Source organism: Galeopterus variegatus, unplaced genomic scaffold (genome assembly GCF_000696425.1).
Source record: "Galeopterus variegatus unplaced genomic scaffold, G_variegatus-3.0.2 Scaffold501, whole genome shotgun sequence".
Lineage (NCBI taxonomy): Eukaryota > Metazoa > Chordata > Mammalia > Dermoptera > Cynocephalidae > Galeopterus > Galeopterus variegatus.
Window position 1 is genome coordinate 235,869 of NW_007726612.1, and position 20,765 is coordinate 256,633.

The window sequence follows — 20,765 nt, forward strand, 5'->3', positions numbered from 1 at the left end:
ACTCAAAAACCAAGCTTTTGATTCATTAATTTCTGTATTATTATTATTTAATTATTTTAAAATGCATTTATTTCTGCTCTTATCTTTATTACTTTATTCATTCAGTTTGATTTAGATAACTTTTGATAATATTTTTCTGGTTTCTACTCCAGGTAAGGGTATGTTGGAGAGAAAATAATAGTAAATTCATCACATGTTTGGAGATACATTTCATAGTGGTCAAACTGCTTGTTAATATTTACTTTTCAAAGTCTTGAATAGCTGCATTTTATGTAGGTTTTATAGCTGCATTCAGTGTGAGGATCAGGGTGGAATGTGCTTATGTAGAACAGTATTATTTGTGTGTATGATTATATATATACACATAAATGTACATATACACTTCATATGTATGCATACGCATATATGTATCCAATCCATATACATATATAGATATATATATTTATGTATACTAATCCAATGGTAAGAGAACAATTGATGATGTTTGATAAGAGGATTATAACTTAATATCCATGCGCTCATGCATCAACTGAGCCAATACTAAAACCCTGAATTTTTAATTTTGTCATATAATCACTAAGATAATGTTTGCATATTCATGAAAAAAATAGGCTTTTATATTCTTAAAAGCAAAAGACCTTGAACCTGACATACATGTGTCTAAATGAGTTTACGCAATTCCCTGCAGTGCTAAAGTCAATGACTAAAACACTTGCCTCTATTATAAATAGTCTCAAAGGTTCCAGCGTTAGAATAAAAGACGTTAAAGTTGAGAATTCGTTTCATATGCTAAATGTCTCCAATCGCTATTCACCTCAAAGAAAAATCACTAATCATTTAGGGATCTAGTTATAACCTAGGCCTCTATACGTTTTGATAATGCATGAGCAACCGAAGTTTCTATCATTCAAATATTTATCATTCCTAAGTTATAACCTCTGCAGCTTCCACTTATAAATTCTGTGCATTTCTTAATAGCTGTAATCCCCACTTAGACTTCACTAAATAGCACAGCCTCCTATATACAGTAATTTGTGACTTCTTATAATTTTCTTATATCTTCCTTTTATTCATTCATATATTCAGCAATTATTTTTGAGAACCTGCAAGTGACAGTCTATTTCATGAAATACATTATATCAACAAATATTTTTTTAAAAACATAAATACAATTTTTTTTAAACCATAAATACAAAAACATAAAGCAAATATTTTTTTAAAAAACATAGATAATAAATATTTAGGAGGAAACCAACAAGTTGCTCTGATACAGTATAATGCAGGAAGTCGGGCAGGTGTGGAGATAGAATGAGGTATTGGCTTGAGAAGTGATGGGAGACTTTGACAAGGCCAAGGTGTAGACAAATCATCCAGAAGGGTCCTGGTGGTTACTCTGTTTCTTAATGACATGGGCTTGGGAAACAGAAAAAGTAGAGTTGATGCACGAAGCACTAGCTAATGTATAAAGTTGCCTGAGATATACAATTCTTTAGACAAGAGAAATGAAGAATTTATGGGTACTTTTTAGAATTGAAGTGTAAAATATCTCTGCCTTTGAATCTGGGAGGGCTGACTGAGCCGCAAGAGAAGAAAGGCCTTTAAAAAGTTTGGAGAAGCACAGTATTTGCAGTTCGGGATCAGCTGGCTGGGCGCTGCAGTTGCCTGAGTTAATTGTAGGCTGAACTGCCAGTGGCCGTTTCTTAATCATGAACCAAATTAACTTCAGTGCAACTTCTGACACCATTAGTGATGTGTGGACTCACAATGACCTTCCTAGCTTCTGCAAGTTATATCCTAAATTCTTGGGCTTACTTTAGTGTATGTCGGAGTGACCAATTAGAGAGATCACTTCCATATTTTTGCAGCAACATCAGTTAAGCTTCTGCCCTATGTGCTTATTATACAGATAGCTCTATATGTCAATATCCAGCCTCAAACCTGTTCTCGAGATTTTGTAAACTTCTCTAGATGCCTGCACCATCTAGTTCAGAAGCAGTATATCCAAAAGCAAATTAATCAACCTTTTTTCCAGAACTAAACTACCTTCTGAACTTTCCCATTTTTAAGATGTGTTGATTAGTTAAAACATAGTTTACCTTTTTTCCCTAATTCTCAGACAAATATTTAAGGTCATGTGTGGCAGAGACTTCTATTTGTATGCTTATATCCACTCCCCCTTAATTCTTACTAACAGAATACTGCTTTTGCTAGAGGCAGCCGTATGTCCAGCTGAAAAACTACATTTGTTGGCCTCCTTATAGATGTGATGTCTCCGTTTTAGAAAATGAGATGCAAAGGAAAGTTATTGGGTAGAGCCTCATTGAAAAACTCCTTAAAAAATGAAAGACAGTTGCTAATTCAACTGGTATTTGACTTTTACCCCTTCTCCTTTGATCTCACCTGGAACATGAACACAATGGAAGGAGATCCATAAGGAAACTGTAAATATGAGGCGATAAGTGCTTCATAAAAGAAGCCAAGGCCTTGATGGCATTACACTGCCAAATTATCAGTCCTTGAGAGCATAGTTCCAGACTTCTCATTAGTAAGTCATTAGTGTTAAGCTTTGTTGCTACTAGCCAAGCACAATTTCTAACTAATGCAAGCAGGTATTGTTATTACAGTATTTCAGTATTGGGCACTAACGTCTCACAGTTGGTAGTTAGTAGAGCCAAGATTCAGAACCAGGTCTGTCTGAGCATCTTTCCAGTGTACTACATTGCCTGTAAATGAGCTTTGAGTCTCTACTACCTACACTTTGTGATTCAGCTTAGTTTTTTCCCTCTGCTCTCCTGCTTAAACTCCTAACCAGTCAAACTGCTGCATTAATTGATGAATGAAAACATTTTGCACATCCTGATTTCGGTGTTTTTCCTCATGTTGACCATCCTGTACTCCCTTTTTCCTCCTTTCCAATTATTTTAGTCCTACTATTCCTTGAAGACAAACCACTAGCATTAAAGCAGCAAGCCTTTCCAATTATATCAGAAGTGGTGCCTTTTTCAGAAATCCTGCAGTATGTGTGATCCATGCACTTTACCAAACACTCCCTGTGCTATACCACCAGGAACCATAGGCTGAGAGTTAAAGGACAATTTTTCTAGCCATGACCCTGCCTCTAACCTCTTGTGCTAATTGGGGCTTTTAATTCACCATTTGTACTCTACTTTTTCTTCATCTGCAAAATGAGAAAGTTTTACAAGATGATTTCTCATTTCCAGATTTAACACTAGATTTTTTAAAAATGAATTTTTATGTAAGATCTCTTCTACAGTTAGATAACAAAAGACATGAGACTGCATCTTATACATCTTGTATCTTCAGTGTTCTGCACATATGTTAAAAAACGAATTCCCTTATAAATACCTGTTACTATCACTGCTGCTCTTTGATAAGCTACGGAGATCAATTGAAATGCAGGTAGCATTCTAATTAGCAGCTATCAATTTGCATGTCAGTGCTTGCTCTAAATAGAATGTGCAGGTGAGTGAGCTAGATTAACAGAAATATATGATCAGTACTCCAAAAATGGCAAAAGGTAATGTGATAAATGAGCATGGACAAATATGAGCAATAGACATAGCTGAATTATTTGAAGTCTTATCTATTATAAAGTTTGTATGCATGTGCGCATGTGTTTGTGTGTATGTGTGTATGTGTGCTTGTGTGTATTGCTGTTAAGTATCGTAGAGGTTTACTGTAGACCTGACTAAAATCCTGAAACCACATTTGCTAACTGTGTGAGTAGGTGTATGTTTGTTCTTAACATAGGAATAATAATGCTGACCTAATAGGGATTTAATGAGAAGCAAATTACTTTAAAATAAACTATTGAGTTTTGTACTTAATGATAGCAAATACCTTGATTTCAACCTCACTCCCTCTTCTGATAATGGCGAATCAATATTCGTTTGGGGATTTAAACCTTTCCCGTCTCATACAATCTTGATGCTTCTCATATTGATGATTCCCAAAACATTGTGTGTAAGACATGGGCACATATATCAAGATAGGCCAAAAACTCTTCAAGAAATGGAAATTTTAAATGGGGGCCACAAGAAAAGAGAAGGGTTGAAGCTGATTCATCCCAGTTGCCACATCCTGAAGAGATAGTTCATTCTTCCTACTCAAATCTATAGAGGAATCTTACTGCTCTTTTTTCTGAAGACTAGCCATTCAATTTTTCTTTCGATTTTGTGAGCTATGCCAAATTATTTCAATAAATTCCTATTTTTTTTTTCAATTAACTGTGGCCAATTTCTGTTGATTGCTATTAAAGCATTCCAATAGGACAGTACAACATAAATAAGGATTAGCTCCCTAATCTTTCAACCTCATGTATAATTTCCTATGATTTACACCAAAAAGATTGCGGATTTTTGTATTCCTTTACTAACCTGACTTTTCACTAAATATTTTAGTTGTGGAAAATACTGTGAGGAACAAATCAGGAAGAATGTATCTTTAATAAATTCATTTTACCTGGAGTCTTCCAAAAATTTAACTTGGAAGTTTTTTGCTGAGAGCAAAGTTCTAATTCTAGAGTGATATAATAAAAGATAGAAAAATTGGCTGAAATAAATTAGGCAATTCCTACTTAGTTTTTGAAAATTATCTCTGAATAGTAAATACACTAGTCTACCAAAAACACATTTTATGTTTTTACCATATCTGAACATATATATATTTTTCATTTTCAGTGATATTTATGTTAAAATGAGCAGCATTTTGAATTGAAGTACAGCTCATGTTATCCTCATGGAGATTTCTGCTACTTTTAAAATTAACTAGTTTATTGCTAACCCTATTTTTCTGTACATTACTGGCTTGCTAAGTTTCCTATGAAAATCAAGAATTCACAAATAATTTAGAATAATATGTACAAATATATACATGTATACAAGCTGCTTAAAAAATACACACTGAATTATTCAGACACCCCAATTGGGTCTATACTAGTCACACTACGTAATGTAATTGCTGATATTATGTTACCACATTTTATCTGAGGACTTTCAATACTAAGAAAATACCCAAAGAGCCTACAGGTAAATACTATCCAAGTGTCTTTGAACATACATGTAAATGTATTTCTATATTTGAATTGTTAGAAATGCTGAAAATGATGGCTATTCCTTTTTATTCACCTGTTTTTATATTTGATCTTATTTGCAATACTATCGTGTTTCAATTCATTGGCTATTTTTGGCATAGGGACCTTGGGCTTGCTGTGCTGCCAACAGAAATACATTTGCTGATTTCATAATTTAGTACCAGACTTTTAGGATATAACTAAATAAAACATAAACATACTTTGCATGTTTTATTGACTTGTCCCTCAAATCCCTCCTTATGCTATCAAATGAAGTCTCATGTCCAGTGAACTTGGAGTGATTATTTATCTTACAATTTTCCATGTTACAGGACTAGCATTTTTTTTTTCATATTGTTTAACTTTTATGGGATCTCATTACTTCATCCAGATTACAAATTCCTTGAGGTCAGAGGAAATGTTTTATTCATCTTTGTTTTCTTTTCAGCATTTCCCTCAGGTGTCTTGCACAAAATAGGTTCTTAATAAATGCATGTCGAGTCATTGATCAGTCTGCCAATGCTGACGTGAGGAATGAGTCCAGAATCCTCTAGACTCCAGGCTGCCCCTACAGTTTTTACCAGCTTGGATAAGAAACGCGTAAGTGAAGTTTCTACCATTCAGAATGGTGATCAGAAACAGCAGGCCACAATCTGTCTTTCCAAGTTCAATAGATAAAGCTTGATATTTAGTATTTAGGGCCAAAACATATAAAATTGTAGACAGCTACTAAAAAAAAAAATAAGCCAGAAACATGTGTGCCCTTAATTACCCACTGTTGCTTTAAATCTCTCTCTCTCTCTCTCTCTCTCTCTCTCTCTCTCTCTTCTGTCTAAGTAATCTCAAGTATTAGCTAATTTTTACATGCTATTGCAATTTTAGTTTCTATATGGGAAAAGAGCAAAGCAAAGTATAAATGAAATGTTGGTCGCAGTAAGCTATCTGGATGGTGGGCAAACTATATAAAGACGTAACATTTGACAATGGTGTTTTGTACTGGCTAATAACTGGGTACCAGGTTCATTTCATCTTTCCAACTGTGACTACTATACTTGTAAACAGTCAAAATGGTAAGGTTCCATTGGTGGGTTTAGGTGCTCCAGTCTTCTTTTAAGGAAAGGCCCGATGTATAGGAAAGAGTTATGCATACCATTTGGGTGGTGCTTTAGTAGAGTAGGTAAAACATTTTTAAAAGTGCTGTGCAAGGCAGGGGTCATGTAGGAAGAGATATAAAAATCGATTCATCTCCCTCTAACTCAATTTTGCCTTGTCGGAGGCAAGTAAATACATTTCCTTCTACAATTCTAATCTTTTGCCCCATATATCAGTAAATATTTCAAAAATAAATGAAACATGCTAGATTTTGGTATTTTACTACAAAGGATGTCAATAAATTCAAAACTAATTATGCAATCACTCACATTGTTTTACAAATCAGATACTATTGGCCTAATTTTAAACAATTACAATGAAACAAATACTGCTTTTTCAAAGAACTACAATATTTCTAAAGGTGTAGAAACACAAATCCCAATCTCTAGTTTCATTTTTTCTAGTACCTCAGAAGACAGTGCTATTTGCCCATCCATTTACTGGTATATGGTGAAGGAGGATTTACATTTTGATAATTACTTGAGTGCCCAATGCAAGCACATGTTCTTATTCATCAAAAAACCATGTAATATTTTCTATATATTGAAATATATGTGAGTATAAAACAGTCTTCAATACAGATTGCCGATAAGGTTGCCTATGCAATATATCTCCTTTCATTGACTATATTGCCCTTGAAATAAAAATGGCATGAAAACACAATCTATAATAATAGCAATGTATAAGGATAACACATACTAATATTTAAGTCATGAGTCGTAGTTTAAAAGCATAATAACTTCCCCATTCTTATTTAATTGTTGGAAAAACTTGGGAGTTATTTTTTTCTTTTTGATGGCTTATATAGGAACTTTGGAGGTTAAGTGACATCCCTTAGGCCACTCAACGCATAGCAGTTCTGGAGAATCAGTCTTCCAGAGGATGCACAAAGTAAACATATAATCACCAAACTATAAAATAAGGAGATTGACCTCTTAAAGGATATCGTAAATGGTGAGAGAAGAGAAATATATGACAGACAAACCAGAAAAAGTAAATATAATCAATGAATGATTGTGCTAATCTTATGTAAATAATGTAAAATAAATTTTTCAAGTGTAGAAATATTAAACATAAGTTAATAAATTTTACAAAAGCCAAAAAAAATTCACACATACAAAGTAATATTTTAATTCCCTTGGGACAAAGTGTATCTCTCTATCTGTGAGACAGTGATGTTAAGTAATATTAAGATGAATTTTCAGGTCACCTTTAGTACTTTGAAGAAAATGAAAATGAGGTAAAAAAATGCTGCTGACCGCTATTCTCTCATTGATAAAGGCCACGGAGATCCTAACCTCCAGAATCAACAGAGTTAGCATTTGGTCCTTTCTATCTCCGTGCTTTACAGAAGAGATACAAAGATCAATTCATCCCTCTCTAACTCAAGTCTCTATCTACTTGGGACTACTCTTTCTCCATCCACAAATATAATATTACTGTTACTTTTCTTCATACAAAATATTACACAAAAATAAAATATTTTCTCAGAAAGACTTCAACAGGATGGCACACACAGCAGTGGGTAAAGGAAAAATAAGAAAAGAGATAAAAATATCAATGTAATAATCAAAATGTTCTTAAATACCTTCATTAATTTTAGCATTAAATTATGATTAGCCTGTTTATGTCTTTCTTTATATTCCCAGCTGCATGGAAGCATGCCTCTTTTTCTCCCCACTAAATTAAATGATTTAAGCAGAAGTCAAACCCTCCCAAGTAGCTACTCTTTGCCTACAATTGTGCTGTTGTTGATGGTTAATGAGGGCAGGAGACTTATGTGGTTCAGCAAGAGATGGAATGTTTAACAAAACCCAAATTCAAGTTTGCCCAAGTTAATATGACTCGTGAGTGGGGCTGAGCTTAAGAGGAGTATTTTGAAAAATGAAGGCCAAGATATTATAGGGAAGAAGGGGAGTCTTACTGCATCTTGTACATTTGTGACTCAGATATTTTAGTGCACAGAAGATTGTACTCTTAGAAATGGTTTATTATTGCCACATTAAAAATAGTACAGCCACCCATGAATCCTGAATTTGTTGTATAAGTAGGGAAAAAATGAGTTCTGACTTCAATTTTTAAATAACTTTTATTCTATACCAGTTCTTTGCTAAGTTCTAATGTTAGGGAAAATAAAAAGGAAAGGAGGACACTTACTATATATATAAATTATTGTATTAAAATGATTTTAAGACATTACATATAATATTGTAAAAATGTATATAGATTTATAAAATATTATATGTAATAATTAAAGTATATATAATATTACTATAGAAAGAAAAGAGATTATGAGTTTTTCATATGAGCTTGATTTCATAAGAATTATTGTCTAAGTTATAGATACTGTCATGATACTTTGTAGTCAATACCCTGACTTAGCTCAAAAGTTAGGTCAAAAGCATTCACCATGTCAAATATCATTTAAATCTAAAAGTCTGAGGTTCGTTAATAAGCTGAACATATCTGAATATAAAACAACCATTGATTTTTTTTACCTTATCGACTTTGTAATCAAAATCAAACTTTCACATTGAAAATTTAAGTGTCTTACAAACCCAAATTAGTATGTACTACAATGCCCATTTTCTTTTAAGTATATTCTATTTATAAAATTCACTCAAAAAGATAAAGATAATTTATAACGTGTATGCATGTGTGTGTGCACACACACTCAAACACATGCATACAAATAAGCCACTGTGAAAAATGACTTGCTTAAAAATGAATCCATAATTTAAATTGCTAATGCAAGTATTTTCCTAACATATGAACTTAACCTACAACTAAGATATGCATCACTTTATTTTTCATCATAGTTTGCTTTGAAAGAAATTCAGGACAATTGGCTGAACAGGAACATCAGCTATGGCTTGTGGATAACAATGGATGCCTAAAAATATTGCTACATAATGATGGCCTTAAATAATCAGGTGACGTTTTTGGATAAGTAAAATGTTGTGTTGTCCTCATTCTGTTTTACTTCTGCTCCTATGGCTCAATACATATATAAACGGGTTTCATTTGCTGTGAACAAAAAGCATAACAATGTAGGAACATGAGTTGTCAATAAAAGGCATATTGGTACAAAATTTTAGAAAAAGAAAGACGAACTTTTTACCTTACAGGGCTATTGGAAGAATCCGGATCATGGGCCACTACAGTGCCAATAATATTCCCTACTTGGGTAGCTTCTGACACCTCCATGGGGTACAAGGGTGAAGAAAACACAGGGGGCTCATCCACATCTTCCACAATTATCTTCACGGTTGTCGTGTCACTGAATGGCCCCAAACTTAGAAAGCGAGGGTCGGCATCTTTGTTTGCAGCTTCTATCCTTAGCGTGTAACTTGTTTTGGCTTCAAAATCCAGTTCCTATAAAGAAAGTTATTAGGAAAATTAAATTACCAATTAAATAGTCAGCAAAGCAGAGCCTTTTCATTTATGAATGTCAATAGCATAGAAAGGACTCTGCCATGAAAATTTACCATAAGCATTCAAAAATAATAAATAATAATGCCAGTCAGAATCCTTGCTCCTTTTTTGGCTTATAAACAGTGGTAAGTGCTTTTGAGTTACTTAATTCACTCTGCTGCCATACATTGCATGGACAGATGCAGATCTTTAGAATGTTATTTAAAAGACAGCTAATCAGATATAAAAATCATTTCCAACAGTGACATCAATGTAATATTCCTCAACCATGTCATTTAATCACACTACCCAGGGGTGCACAGTAAAAAGAAAGAAAAATATAACTTTCCATTGAATTCATTATTTAAAAGGTCAAAGATTTAAGGGACAGCATAAGAACCCTGAGCTCCCAGATGCTCAAAATGCAGTGGCAGGAGTGACATACTGAGGTTAAGTCTGAAAAAGCAGCTGATTCTTCTCAGTAAAGCACATCATTTCTGCCTTCATTATTCCTCCATCAACCTATGCTAACTCTCTCTTTACTTAAATTAGATGATTAAAGGTTATATTTCAGAATCTTTATTCTGTATCTAATTTTCCAAGAGTACTAACATGCTAAGATTTTCCTCAAAAATAGTGACCGAGTGAAACCACATGAGAGCTTTAAAATGCCGTGAAAATAATTACATATTGCACTAGTGAATCACCTTCTGTGAAAAAAGGAACTATGCACACAAGATGTAGAAGTGGTTCATGACAATAACATGCTGCTTTTCTTCAGTGGATACAGAGAGTAATAGTTTTTATGAATTTCAATCTCAATCTCACCAATAAAAAACTATCCCCAAATATTCTTTACATTTAATGATATAAAACAAAAAGGGTTAAAAATAGTTAAGAAGTTGACAGAAACACTCTCAAATATAACACACACTTATTTTATTGTTGGTATTTAACAAAAAACATTAAGAAAAATGAGCTAACATGTAATAGGGAGAACTATAGTCCAAATTCATCTAGAATTTATCCACTATGTATATGGCCATAGGTGTGTATGCATATGTAGGTATGAATACATTACAACTCATCCCACGAAGGATGTGATGTAGATCAGAATTTTTAAAAAATGGTAGTTATATAAGTATAAGATAAAAAATATATATATACATACTATACTATGCATATAATATACATTATAGTATATATAACAGTACTTCAAAAAGTTTGTGTAAAAAAAGAATTAAAAGGGTGATACAAATCTTCCCATGAACTTTTTGATGACCTGTTATAAATAGTATACACACTACTTTTTACATAAACCATCATAACACAAAATATATATATATACACATTACATACCTATATATTTATGTGTGCTTGCACATAAATACAAATATTACATAACGAGATTCCATGGCTCGTCTCCAGTTAATACAAGGGGAAAACATATAAGTCAATACACAAAATAAGTTTACAATATCTAGATCAGAGAGAACCTATTGAAATGTTTATTTAATATCTGTCTTATTCACCAGTCTCAATAAACTCTCGTTGAATTATAAAGAAAAAAAGAAACCCTAAAAACTAGAACACAAATATCTGAGCCACAGGAACATTAAAATTGAAGTATACCTTTGACCCAGAGAATCCTGATGGCCAAAGTGGGAAATGGGGGAAGATGTTGGGGCATTTTTAATGGTAAAGAATGACATAAATAACATCTTATTAACAAGTTTAATGATATTTTTACGAAGTGGCTTTTTTTGTTTATTTTTTGTCTAAGACTAGGTCTAGCCCAATGGTTCTCAACCAAAGGTGAGAATCAGAACCAACAGGGGAACTTACTAGTACTCACCTGGCCCCTTCCAAGAGGATTTTGATTCAGCAGATCCAAGATGAGGCACAAGCATATTTATTTTTAAAAGGTTCATCCGGTAATTTTGATGCAAATCTTCTTTTAAGAAATCTGCCCTAGTCACTAAAATTGTCTTGGGCCTATACATGAAATTCAACATTTAACTTGAGAGCTAAGAATAAAGCAAAGCATCCTTATCTACCTAAAAGCAAGTACTGAAAAACCTAAACACACTCATAAACATTTTGAATAATAACCTTCTCAGTTTGCTCTTATACTTCATATAAAAATGAGTAACTGTAAGAGAAACCTTATATTCAAATATTAGGTGCCTATATACAATAGAATGTGTTAAAATTCCTGTTTGCCATCTCCTTTCAGATCAATGCAAAACTACAGCAACCTTTACTCCTTCAGGTTTTCAACATTACCAAAAGGGATAGTAAATATTTCTGTATTCAAGTAAAAGTTTGTCTCGCTTATGGAAGAATAATTTAAAACTTGCTGCAGAAATAAATGCAATTATTTTATAGCACCTTTTTTATTTTTCAAATGTGTCTAAAAGGCAGCAACATGAGCTACAGACATCTGGATGCTACAAAGTCATGAAGAAACCCAGTATTATTCATGATGATTGGTTGCCTAAGAGCTATTATGAAAAGAGAGCAATAAAAGAATTCATATGAAAGGCTATGAATCAAGATTACAGACAAAAGGAATTGCTACAAAAAATGATTTTCAGAGCATATCAGGATAAGCCAGAGGTCTAGTTTTCAAAGGAGAGTAGGGTAATGAATAGGATTGTTAAACAAATTGAAGAAAACATTTCTGCAATAGAATTTTAATTTCTGTTTTTCTTTCTCATTATTGATTTCTATATAAGCAATACATTCCACAACTATTAGATTTAATTATAAGAAGTATAGTTGAAAAAAATTAAAATAACAATTGAGAAAAGACACTGGAGAAGCAAACGGAAGAAAATAAAAGTAATGTCTAAATATTCTCTTCGATGTTCGAAGCTACAATTGGAGACTACACATATGTGGAAATTTAACTAAAACACTGCTCATGCTATAACCTACAATATCAAGCAATAAGTAGGATTAAGAAGACTTTAAAATAAAATATGACCCACACAGACCCAAACTATTGACGCCATAGAGCCATTCCAGCACCTCTAGGTGCTGCTTTTTGATCTTTAAGTGACATCTGTATCAGAGACACTGAAAGAGAGAAGCAGCTTGTTTGATATATTAGTTCCCAAACTATGAAATAAGGTTCTTTAAATTGTTTTTCATGAAGAATGATGAAATTTAGGATCAAAAAAAAATTATATCTAAGGCAAGGGTCTGAAAACCTTTTCCATACAGGGCCAGGTAGTAAATACCAGGCTTTGCAGCCATATGTTCTCTGCCACATGTAAATGAATGAGTGTGCCTAATGCCAGTAATACTTCATTTATAAACCCTGAGATTTAAATTCTGTATAACTTTCACATGTCACAACACATTCTTTCTCCTTTGATTTTTTTTTTTCAATCATTTAAAAATATAAGGCTGGCCATTTGGCTCAGTTGGTCAGAGCATGTTGTTAAAGGTGTTAGAGGTTCGGATCCCTACCAGCCAGAAGCAAACAAAACAAAACAAAACAAAACAAAACAAAACAAAACAAAACAAAACAAAAACAAAACAAAACAAAAAAGGAAAAAAATATATATATAAAACTATCTTTAGCTCATGGGCTGGACAAAAACAGGCAGGCAGTTGTTCTGATCTAAGGAGACCAAAATGATAAGCTCATACTTATGACTTTTATGATCAGCATCTACAATATTTTTCCAGACTAAATGCTCATCCCTTTTCTTCCTGCCCCTTTTACTACAATTAAATTAATTATTCACTATAAACAGCACATTTTATTGCTTCCAGCACATATCATCTGCTGCTCCTTCTTTGTCATATAACTTTTTCTGTCATTCTTCTTATTGAAATCTTTTAGAGACCACCACCTTCATTATGAGTGTTTCCATAATCCCCTTATGTAAGCAATAAAACTTCTTTATATTGAAAGCTAACAATGAACAAGGAGTTTTATACATATCTTTAATATGCATTTTTAAAAATACAAGATAAATATTTGTTTTTGACTGAATAATTGTGTTTTCCCCAAAATTCATATGTTGAAATCCTAATCCCCAAGGTGACAGTATTAGAAGATGAGGCCTTTTGGACATGATCAGATTTTGAGGGTGATGCCCTCATAAATGGTATCAATACCCTCATAAGTAAGACCCCAGAGAGCTCCCTCAACCCTTCTGCAACATGAAGATAAAGTGAGCAGACAGCTGTCTATGAACCAGGAAGAAGTCCCTCACCATAAACTGAATTTGCCTTGAGTTTGGACTTCCCAGCCTCCAGAATTGTGAGAAATAAATGCTTGTTGTTTAAACACCAAGTCTGTGGTATTTTTGTTATAGCAGCCTTAACAGAGTGACAGTATTATTAACTGATGTAAAAACTAAATAGCAAAGAGCTCCAAAGTACATGTTTAAGGGGCAAAGACGTTATGCAAACTCATGGTCCTGCACATCCCGTTCCCTTTCTGCTCTAACAAACAGGCATTCTTCAATCTCTAGGAGCAATCAGTGCCTTATCCTTGTGTGACATTATCATGACTATATACTTGCCTACTCACCAAACTGACAGGGTTGTTGTAAGTTATTTAGAAATGTACAGAACCTGGAACAGAGACTGACACCGAATAATCACTGTATAAATCTTTGCTGTATTACTATTATGCTGTTAGTATTAGTACCGTTATTACCTGCTAGATTGTGAGCAAGTGGAAAGTAGAGACCATGCTTTCTCATCTGTTTCCTCTCTGGCACCTAGGTCTGTGTCTTTGGAAAACTTAGTTTATGATATTTATTATTGAATTAAAAAAAATAACTATAACAAATAGTGCTCAATAGTTTCCCCCGTTAGTTTTAGCTTTTCCATGCTAAAACCTAAGTTAAAATAGAATCTTAAATTCATTTAATAAAATCCTTGCACTGCATTTTTCTTTTTACACACAGCTTGGCTGCTGGTATACAGCCAGATATGCTCTGGTTAAACTCAGCGCCCTCCTTTTAGACCTTGCACCTTTGGCCAGTGATGTTGTTGATGTTTCAGAAAGTGAACTGAGTTAAATCCTTCTGGAAATTCTCCATTCTGTTCTATCTATAGCATGGTACCATCTGGTCTGGTTAGTGTGCATGTGTGCATGTGCATGTCTATGTATTTAATGTCTTATGATTAATGTTGATTTTGTACAATAATTCTATGACTGTCATCTTTAGAAGCATTTCTTGCTCTGGAAATTCCATCTGTCTTTTAGATCAAAGCATATTCTGTAGCTTTCAATGTCCTCCCTACTTCTTGATCAAATGAATATAAATCTTAATTTTTTTCCCTAAGTAAATGAGCTTAAATGAAATTATGCCTGTGGAAAAATAACTCTCAATTATGACTTTCCCTTTAGATAATTTTATTCTAAATAAGTATACTATGCAGAACCTTGAAAGTCACCTACCACCTTGGATAAGGTATTTCACCAAGAATAATTCTATACATTTAAATACAATTATATTCTAAAGTTCTAAAGTTATTCACCAAGTACTTGCCAAAACTAAACACGCCCTCTTTATTATACACAACTGCACTATAGTCTTTATTTTCTTCTTTCCCTGGGTTGTGACCAAACAGGCCTTAATGTTCCTTTCAGCTTGACTAAAATTTATTTATTTATTTATTTACTTACTAGCATAGTACATTTTTTTTTATTGGTTACTGACAAGGGATTAATATCCATAACATACAAGGAACTCAAGCAACTGCACAGTAAGAAAACAAATAACTCAATTACAAAATAGGCAAAGCAGCTGAATAGATATTTTTCAAAGGAGACATACAAATAGCCAACAGGTACATGAAAAATGCTCAATATCACTAGGCATCAGGGAAATGCAAATTGAAACCACATTGATTAAACTTTAGACAGGTTTCTTCCTGACTCTAGGCCCCTCACCTCCCTTTTCTTGGAGTATTTAGATAACTTGGAAATGTGAATCCTTTCTCTGTCCCTTTGAGATGTAAATCTTTTTAAAAGCCTCTTTCAATTTTTACAACCCAGGAATGTCTTCCCCAAGGTCCCAGAAGCAGGTTATATATTCCTGAAATATAACCATAAAGGAAGATACAGCCTTAGTTCTCAATTTCTGTGGGAGGACAGGAGCCCAACTTCAGCAGACACCTTGATCCAAGTTGTAAAACTATCTCCTGTCATGAAAACAGAAGAAAATTTACTTCCTTTTTGAGTAAAGCCAGTTATCAAACATAGATGGCCTGTGATTCCCTCTCCCTGTCCTTTCCACCCCTTCTCACTTAACAGCTTTCAAAAACTCTCTTTCCCTTTCTTTTAGCAGAGCTGAGTTTAGACTGAGTCTGGTCTCTCTTCCTTATTGCAGTAGCCTTGAATAAAGTCTTTCTTACCTGTTTAATTTTGGTGCCTTTTTTGTTTTGACAGCTGCAAGTGATTTTAGTAGATACAAGAGGGCTTTATTTGTCTTGAAATTTCTGTGAATAATGCAACCTATATCCAGATTTCAGCAAGACATTTTTTAATAGAGAAGAAGATAAGGGAAAGATAATATGTGAAAAACAAATCCTATGATTCTATTGGGATGCACCCTGTTGATACACTCACAGAGGTCTGTGGGATAAGGGGGAGAAAAGCTGTGAAGGTTTTGCCACCCCCGTGTGTGTCCTCTGCAAGGGACTGACCCTTTTATATCTGTCTCAATGCACAAGACTTTGAAATTCTTATGTCAGGACTCTGAAATTATTTATCTTACATATCTAAAGTAGGTAACAACTGTCTTGAATATAATAGAGATTCACTGATTATTGAATGAAGGAACAAAAGCATCTAGGGCCAAATGCATGTCCTGAACAACAGCAAAATGATTTTAAGAAAATTTAGAATAAGCAATATTACTGGGTGTTTCCATGTTCATTTACATTTCTGTGAGATTCATTATTTTGACTTTTTAAAAATTCTGCTTTAACACAGCTGATTATCGGGACACTACATGAGCAAACATTCACATTTTGCAAACAGATTATTACCATTACATAGAAAGTACCTGGTGCTCTATAGGTAAATTGGGACAAAGGTATATGAATAAAATAATTGCAGAAATGTTTTAAACCTAAAACATTAAATTATGTCAAGATATTAGGGACAAAATAAGGATATAAATATCAGGAATTACTATTTCTATCATCTAGCTACATATTTCCTCTGACTTTGATACGTACTTAAATTAATATTTTAACAATGAGCCCTGAGTATTTAAATAAAATGCAAGTGGATATCATAACATGCTATCTCCATTTTGCAATAATTTTCTTTTCTAAATCTATGACTACCAACTAGATGCACGGCAAATTTCAGATTCTTAGTTGGACTTACCTACAAAAAGGTAGCATCATAAACTGCTAAATATATTTTCCATTAACAATAAATATTCTTATAGTCCTTACTATGTGTAGGTTATTGTTCTAGGAGTTTTACAATATTAACTCATTAACTGCTCACAACTCATTAATTCTTACAAGAACTTACAATACAGGTTTTGACAGATCTTTTATACAGATGGCCGTGGAGTCAAGGAGAGTTTGAGTTACTTGTGCATAATCACACAGGTAGTAACCTTGGAAGTATGATTCCAGCATCTGTGTTCCCACAGATTATTTTTTAAAAAATCAGAATAAATTGGAAGCATAAAGCAGATAATCCAATAATCTAAAACAAAAAGAGTAGAAGGGAATGCCAGGATGATGATGAAGGAAGAAAGTGGGGTAAGTTCTTGCAGAAAACAAGCAGTCTGAATTGGAGATGTGAGTTCAAGAGAGAGAAAAATTGAGAAAATTGAGAAAAATTCTGTTGTTATCACCAGAATGTCCACTATCATCTGTTAGTTTAAATTGAGAACAGAATGCCTGGCTCAGCCTACCCAGATTCTTATCCATACTTAGTTAATGAATGTCTTTCTCTCTTATGTTTTGTTATCTGGATCAGCTTTCACCCCCACAGAAATGGTCCACATTGACTTCTGTATTAATACTTCCATGGCAACAAATTACCACACACTTAGTGTTAAAAAACACCTATTTGTTATTTTGTCGTTTTGAAGGTAAGAATTCTAAAGTCAGGGTGTTGGTGAGGCTTTAGTCCTTCTGGAGGCTTCAGGGAAATTCTTCTATTTTCTAGAGGCTGCGTATATGCTTGGCTCATAGACTTTCTTTATCTTCAAAATGCATTACTCCAGCGTTTGGTTCTGTTATCCTATCTCTTTTTTCTAACTCTGACTCATCTTCCATCCCTCTTATAAGAACTCTTGTGATTATAATGAACTAAATCAGATGATCCAGGATAATCTCCCCACCTCAAGCTCCTTAACATCTGCCACACAAGGTAAAATATTCAGAGGTTCTGTAGATATTATTTCTGTGGTGCGGCGGGTGGGGGGCTGATCCTATTGTGTATACCACATCCCCCTACTATAGTCTGTTTTGTTTTTATAAGCATAGAATAGAAAACAAACCCTGCAAATGTCTACATTTCTGCCCAACATCTAAAACCTAGCTAACACTAAAGCTCAGGCCAATTCCTTTATCATGGTGAGTTCTATATTTCCCAGCATGCACTACTGACTGTACCCAATGACTTCTATACTAGGGTCTTACACATTATTTGGAAAGCTGAATTAAGATTATGACCCAAAGACAGCTTAGTATACCTTTTCCTGGAAATTTGCATCAAATAGGAGCAAAAATTAACTGATCTTGATCCATACAATTGCTTTGTGAGCTAGGCTGATAGGCGAGAGGCAACCATAGTGGAAATCAGCAGACCCAAGTGAGGTTCGGTCTTGCCTTGGCCATTTCATGTAAGTGCAATATGAAGGTTATTCACTCTCTCTGGAGTAGAGCTTAGACTCATACTATTTTTCTACTTTCCCGCTTTCCCAGAGTCCACAATATGTTTGTTTTTGTTTTTGTTTTTTAATGGTGGCTGGCCAGTCCAGGGCTCCAAAACTGTGACCTTGGCGTTTTAAGGCTAGGTCTAACCAACTGAGTTAACTGGCCAGCTCATGAGTCTGCAATATTTTGTAGCTGTCTCTTCTCATGTATTTTTCTTCTCATTTTTTGAATGTAGCCTGGCCTTTGTCTTGCTTTAAAGAATACAATATGGCAGAAATGATTCTGTGTGAATTCTGGATATCAGCTTCAAGAGACCATGCAGTTTCTGTTCTTGCCATTCTTGGAATAAGCCCAGGTTAGCCGCTGAATTTTGGGAGGCAACTGTCCAGCCCCCTTTGTTATCCCAGCAGACAGACAGCCTTCTTCAGAGAGGCAAAGCCACCAAGCAGACCAGTAGCTGACCTCTGATACATGTGTGAGCCCACCTAAGACCAACAGAAAAATTACCCTGCTGAGTCCAGCCAAATTGTTGACCCACAAAATCAAGAGCTAAAGAAATTCTGTTGTTTTAAAACACCAGGCTTTATAGTGATTTATTACACAGCAGTGGACAGTCGATACAATCGTGGAGAGGAAGAGAATGAGACTTGATGATTTCTGTTTTTGACATTTGATGGAAGCGTATCCAAGGAAAATGAGCCAAAATAAACTTAAAATGACCAAATTAAATACCAGGGGAGAGATCAGACCTAGACATGGGAGTTCCTTTGAACTTATTAAGATCTCCAGTCCCTTGACTCTTATAATCCTTTCTTCATCAATTACGTCCTGCCTTTTCTGTCTAACAGAGATTCCAGGATCCATAACTTGTGTGCAATTCTTTTTTTTTATGTATCTGAATATGAATTTTTTTGTTTATTAGCTTTATTGATAAGTTATTTTTAAACCCTCTTTAAGTATCTTAATCCTGTAATAATGAAACAGTTTGACTTCTATGAGTCTTTCTCTGTCCTGCTAACTTAACCTTTTCAGTTTCATCGAGGAATGTCTAAAGTCCTCTTCCCCTCACATCTGCTCCATGTATGTTCTCACCTATCCCTTTAATCTTGATCATCATGCATGTGCTTGTGACTTCTAGACCTAGGTTTATACTCTAGACCTCCTCCTTGAGCTTCAAAGCCTTATTTATGACCTCCTGGGCATATTTACCTGGCTATTGCAGATACTTCAAACATAACACGTTCCAAGTCATACTGATTATCTCCACATCCCCATTCTCAAGGAATAGTATAATCATTCATCTAGTTACTCAAACTAGAAACATTGGTTTTGTCTTTAAATTCTTTATCTAACCTTCTTTGTACAATCACTAAATCCTCTCATACCTATTTCTCAAATATCTCTATCTTATAATCCTACCCATTGAAACTGATCTATGAATCAACGCATCATGGAAAAAGACAGAAGTAAGAAAAATTTTACATTATCTGTGACTTTTACCCAGCAAAACAAATGTCATGATGGACTCACCAGAAAATATCTTTGACATACACATATTCTGAGAACATTGCTATGGTAACTGTCAAAATCAACAAAAGCAGAAAATACCCCTAATTGAACAAAGTCTTAGTCTCTTTTGGTCAGGTCTATCATGTGTTGACAAGTACATTAGTATCAACTTTCTTCAAAGAATCTTGATTCCTTATTTTCTGTATGAAACCCAAAATTCATCTCTAATCTAGACTACTCAAACATGGATAAGTTTATACCTTAATATCCAGATAATAAGCATATATCCATAAACACACATGCATAATGATTAAAATAATGTGAAAACATTCTTATTTATTCTCAGAAATAATGGCTTGAATAAAATAGAAAAATATAACCTAAAATTCAGAAGTTCACCAAATTAGAGTAAGTGTATCAATCTTACAATATCTCAGCCTTTAAAACTAAAATAATCCAAATTTTATACCCTTTCATAGTCACTGAGAGCAATATCTTGGCTCCATTTTAAGAAACATGCATTCTGGACAGCAGGATTAATTGAAGAAAATATTTAAAATAAAATTTCAATGAGAAGAAAAGAAATAAATTGTAAATGTCTTTGGTTTGGTTATTCTCCACCATATATCAACATTATATGAAATACTGAAATACACACTTTACTATGGGAATTAGCCCTTTATTACTGCAAGTAGTATGCAAAGGATATATT

At 33.9% G+C, this 20,765-nt stretch overlaps 1 protein-coding gene across 1 annotated transcript in view; it reads right to left on the reverse strand.

Moving 5' to 3' along the window:
- Positions 1-9,203: 9,203 nt before the first annotated feature.
- CDH7 (cadherin 7, type 2) overlaps positions 9,204-20,765 on the reverse strand; it is a 90,859-nt gene continuing 79,297 nt past the window's right edge. Inside the window, exons 7-8 of the mRNA XM_008569455.1 lie at positions 9,366-9,619; positions 9,204-9,271 (exon numbers count right to left, since the gene is read on the reverse strand). Of these exons, the coding sequence (XP_008567677.1) occupies positions 9,265-9,271; positions 9,366-9,619 (261 nt within the window). The 3' untranslated portion in view covers positions 9,204-9,264. The remainder of the gene's footprint in view (positions 9,272-9,365; positions 9,620-20,765) is intronic.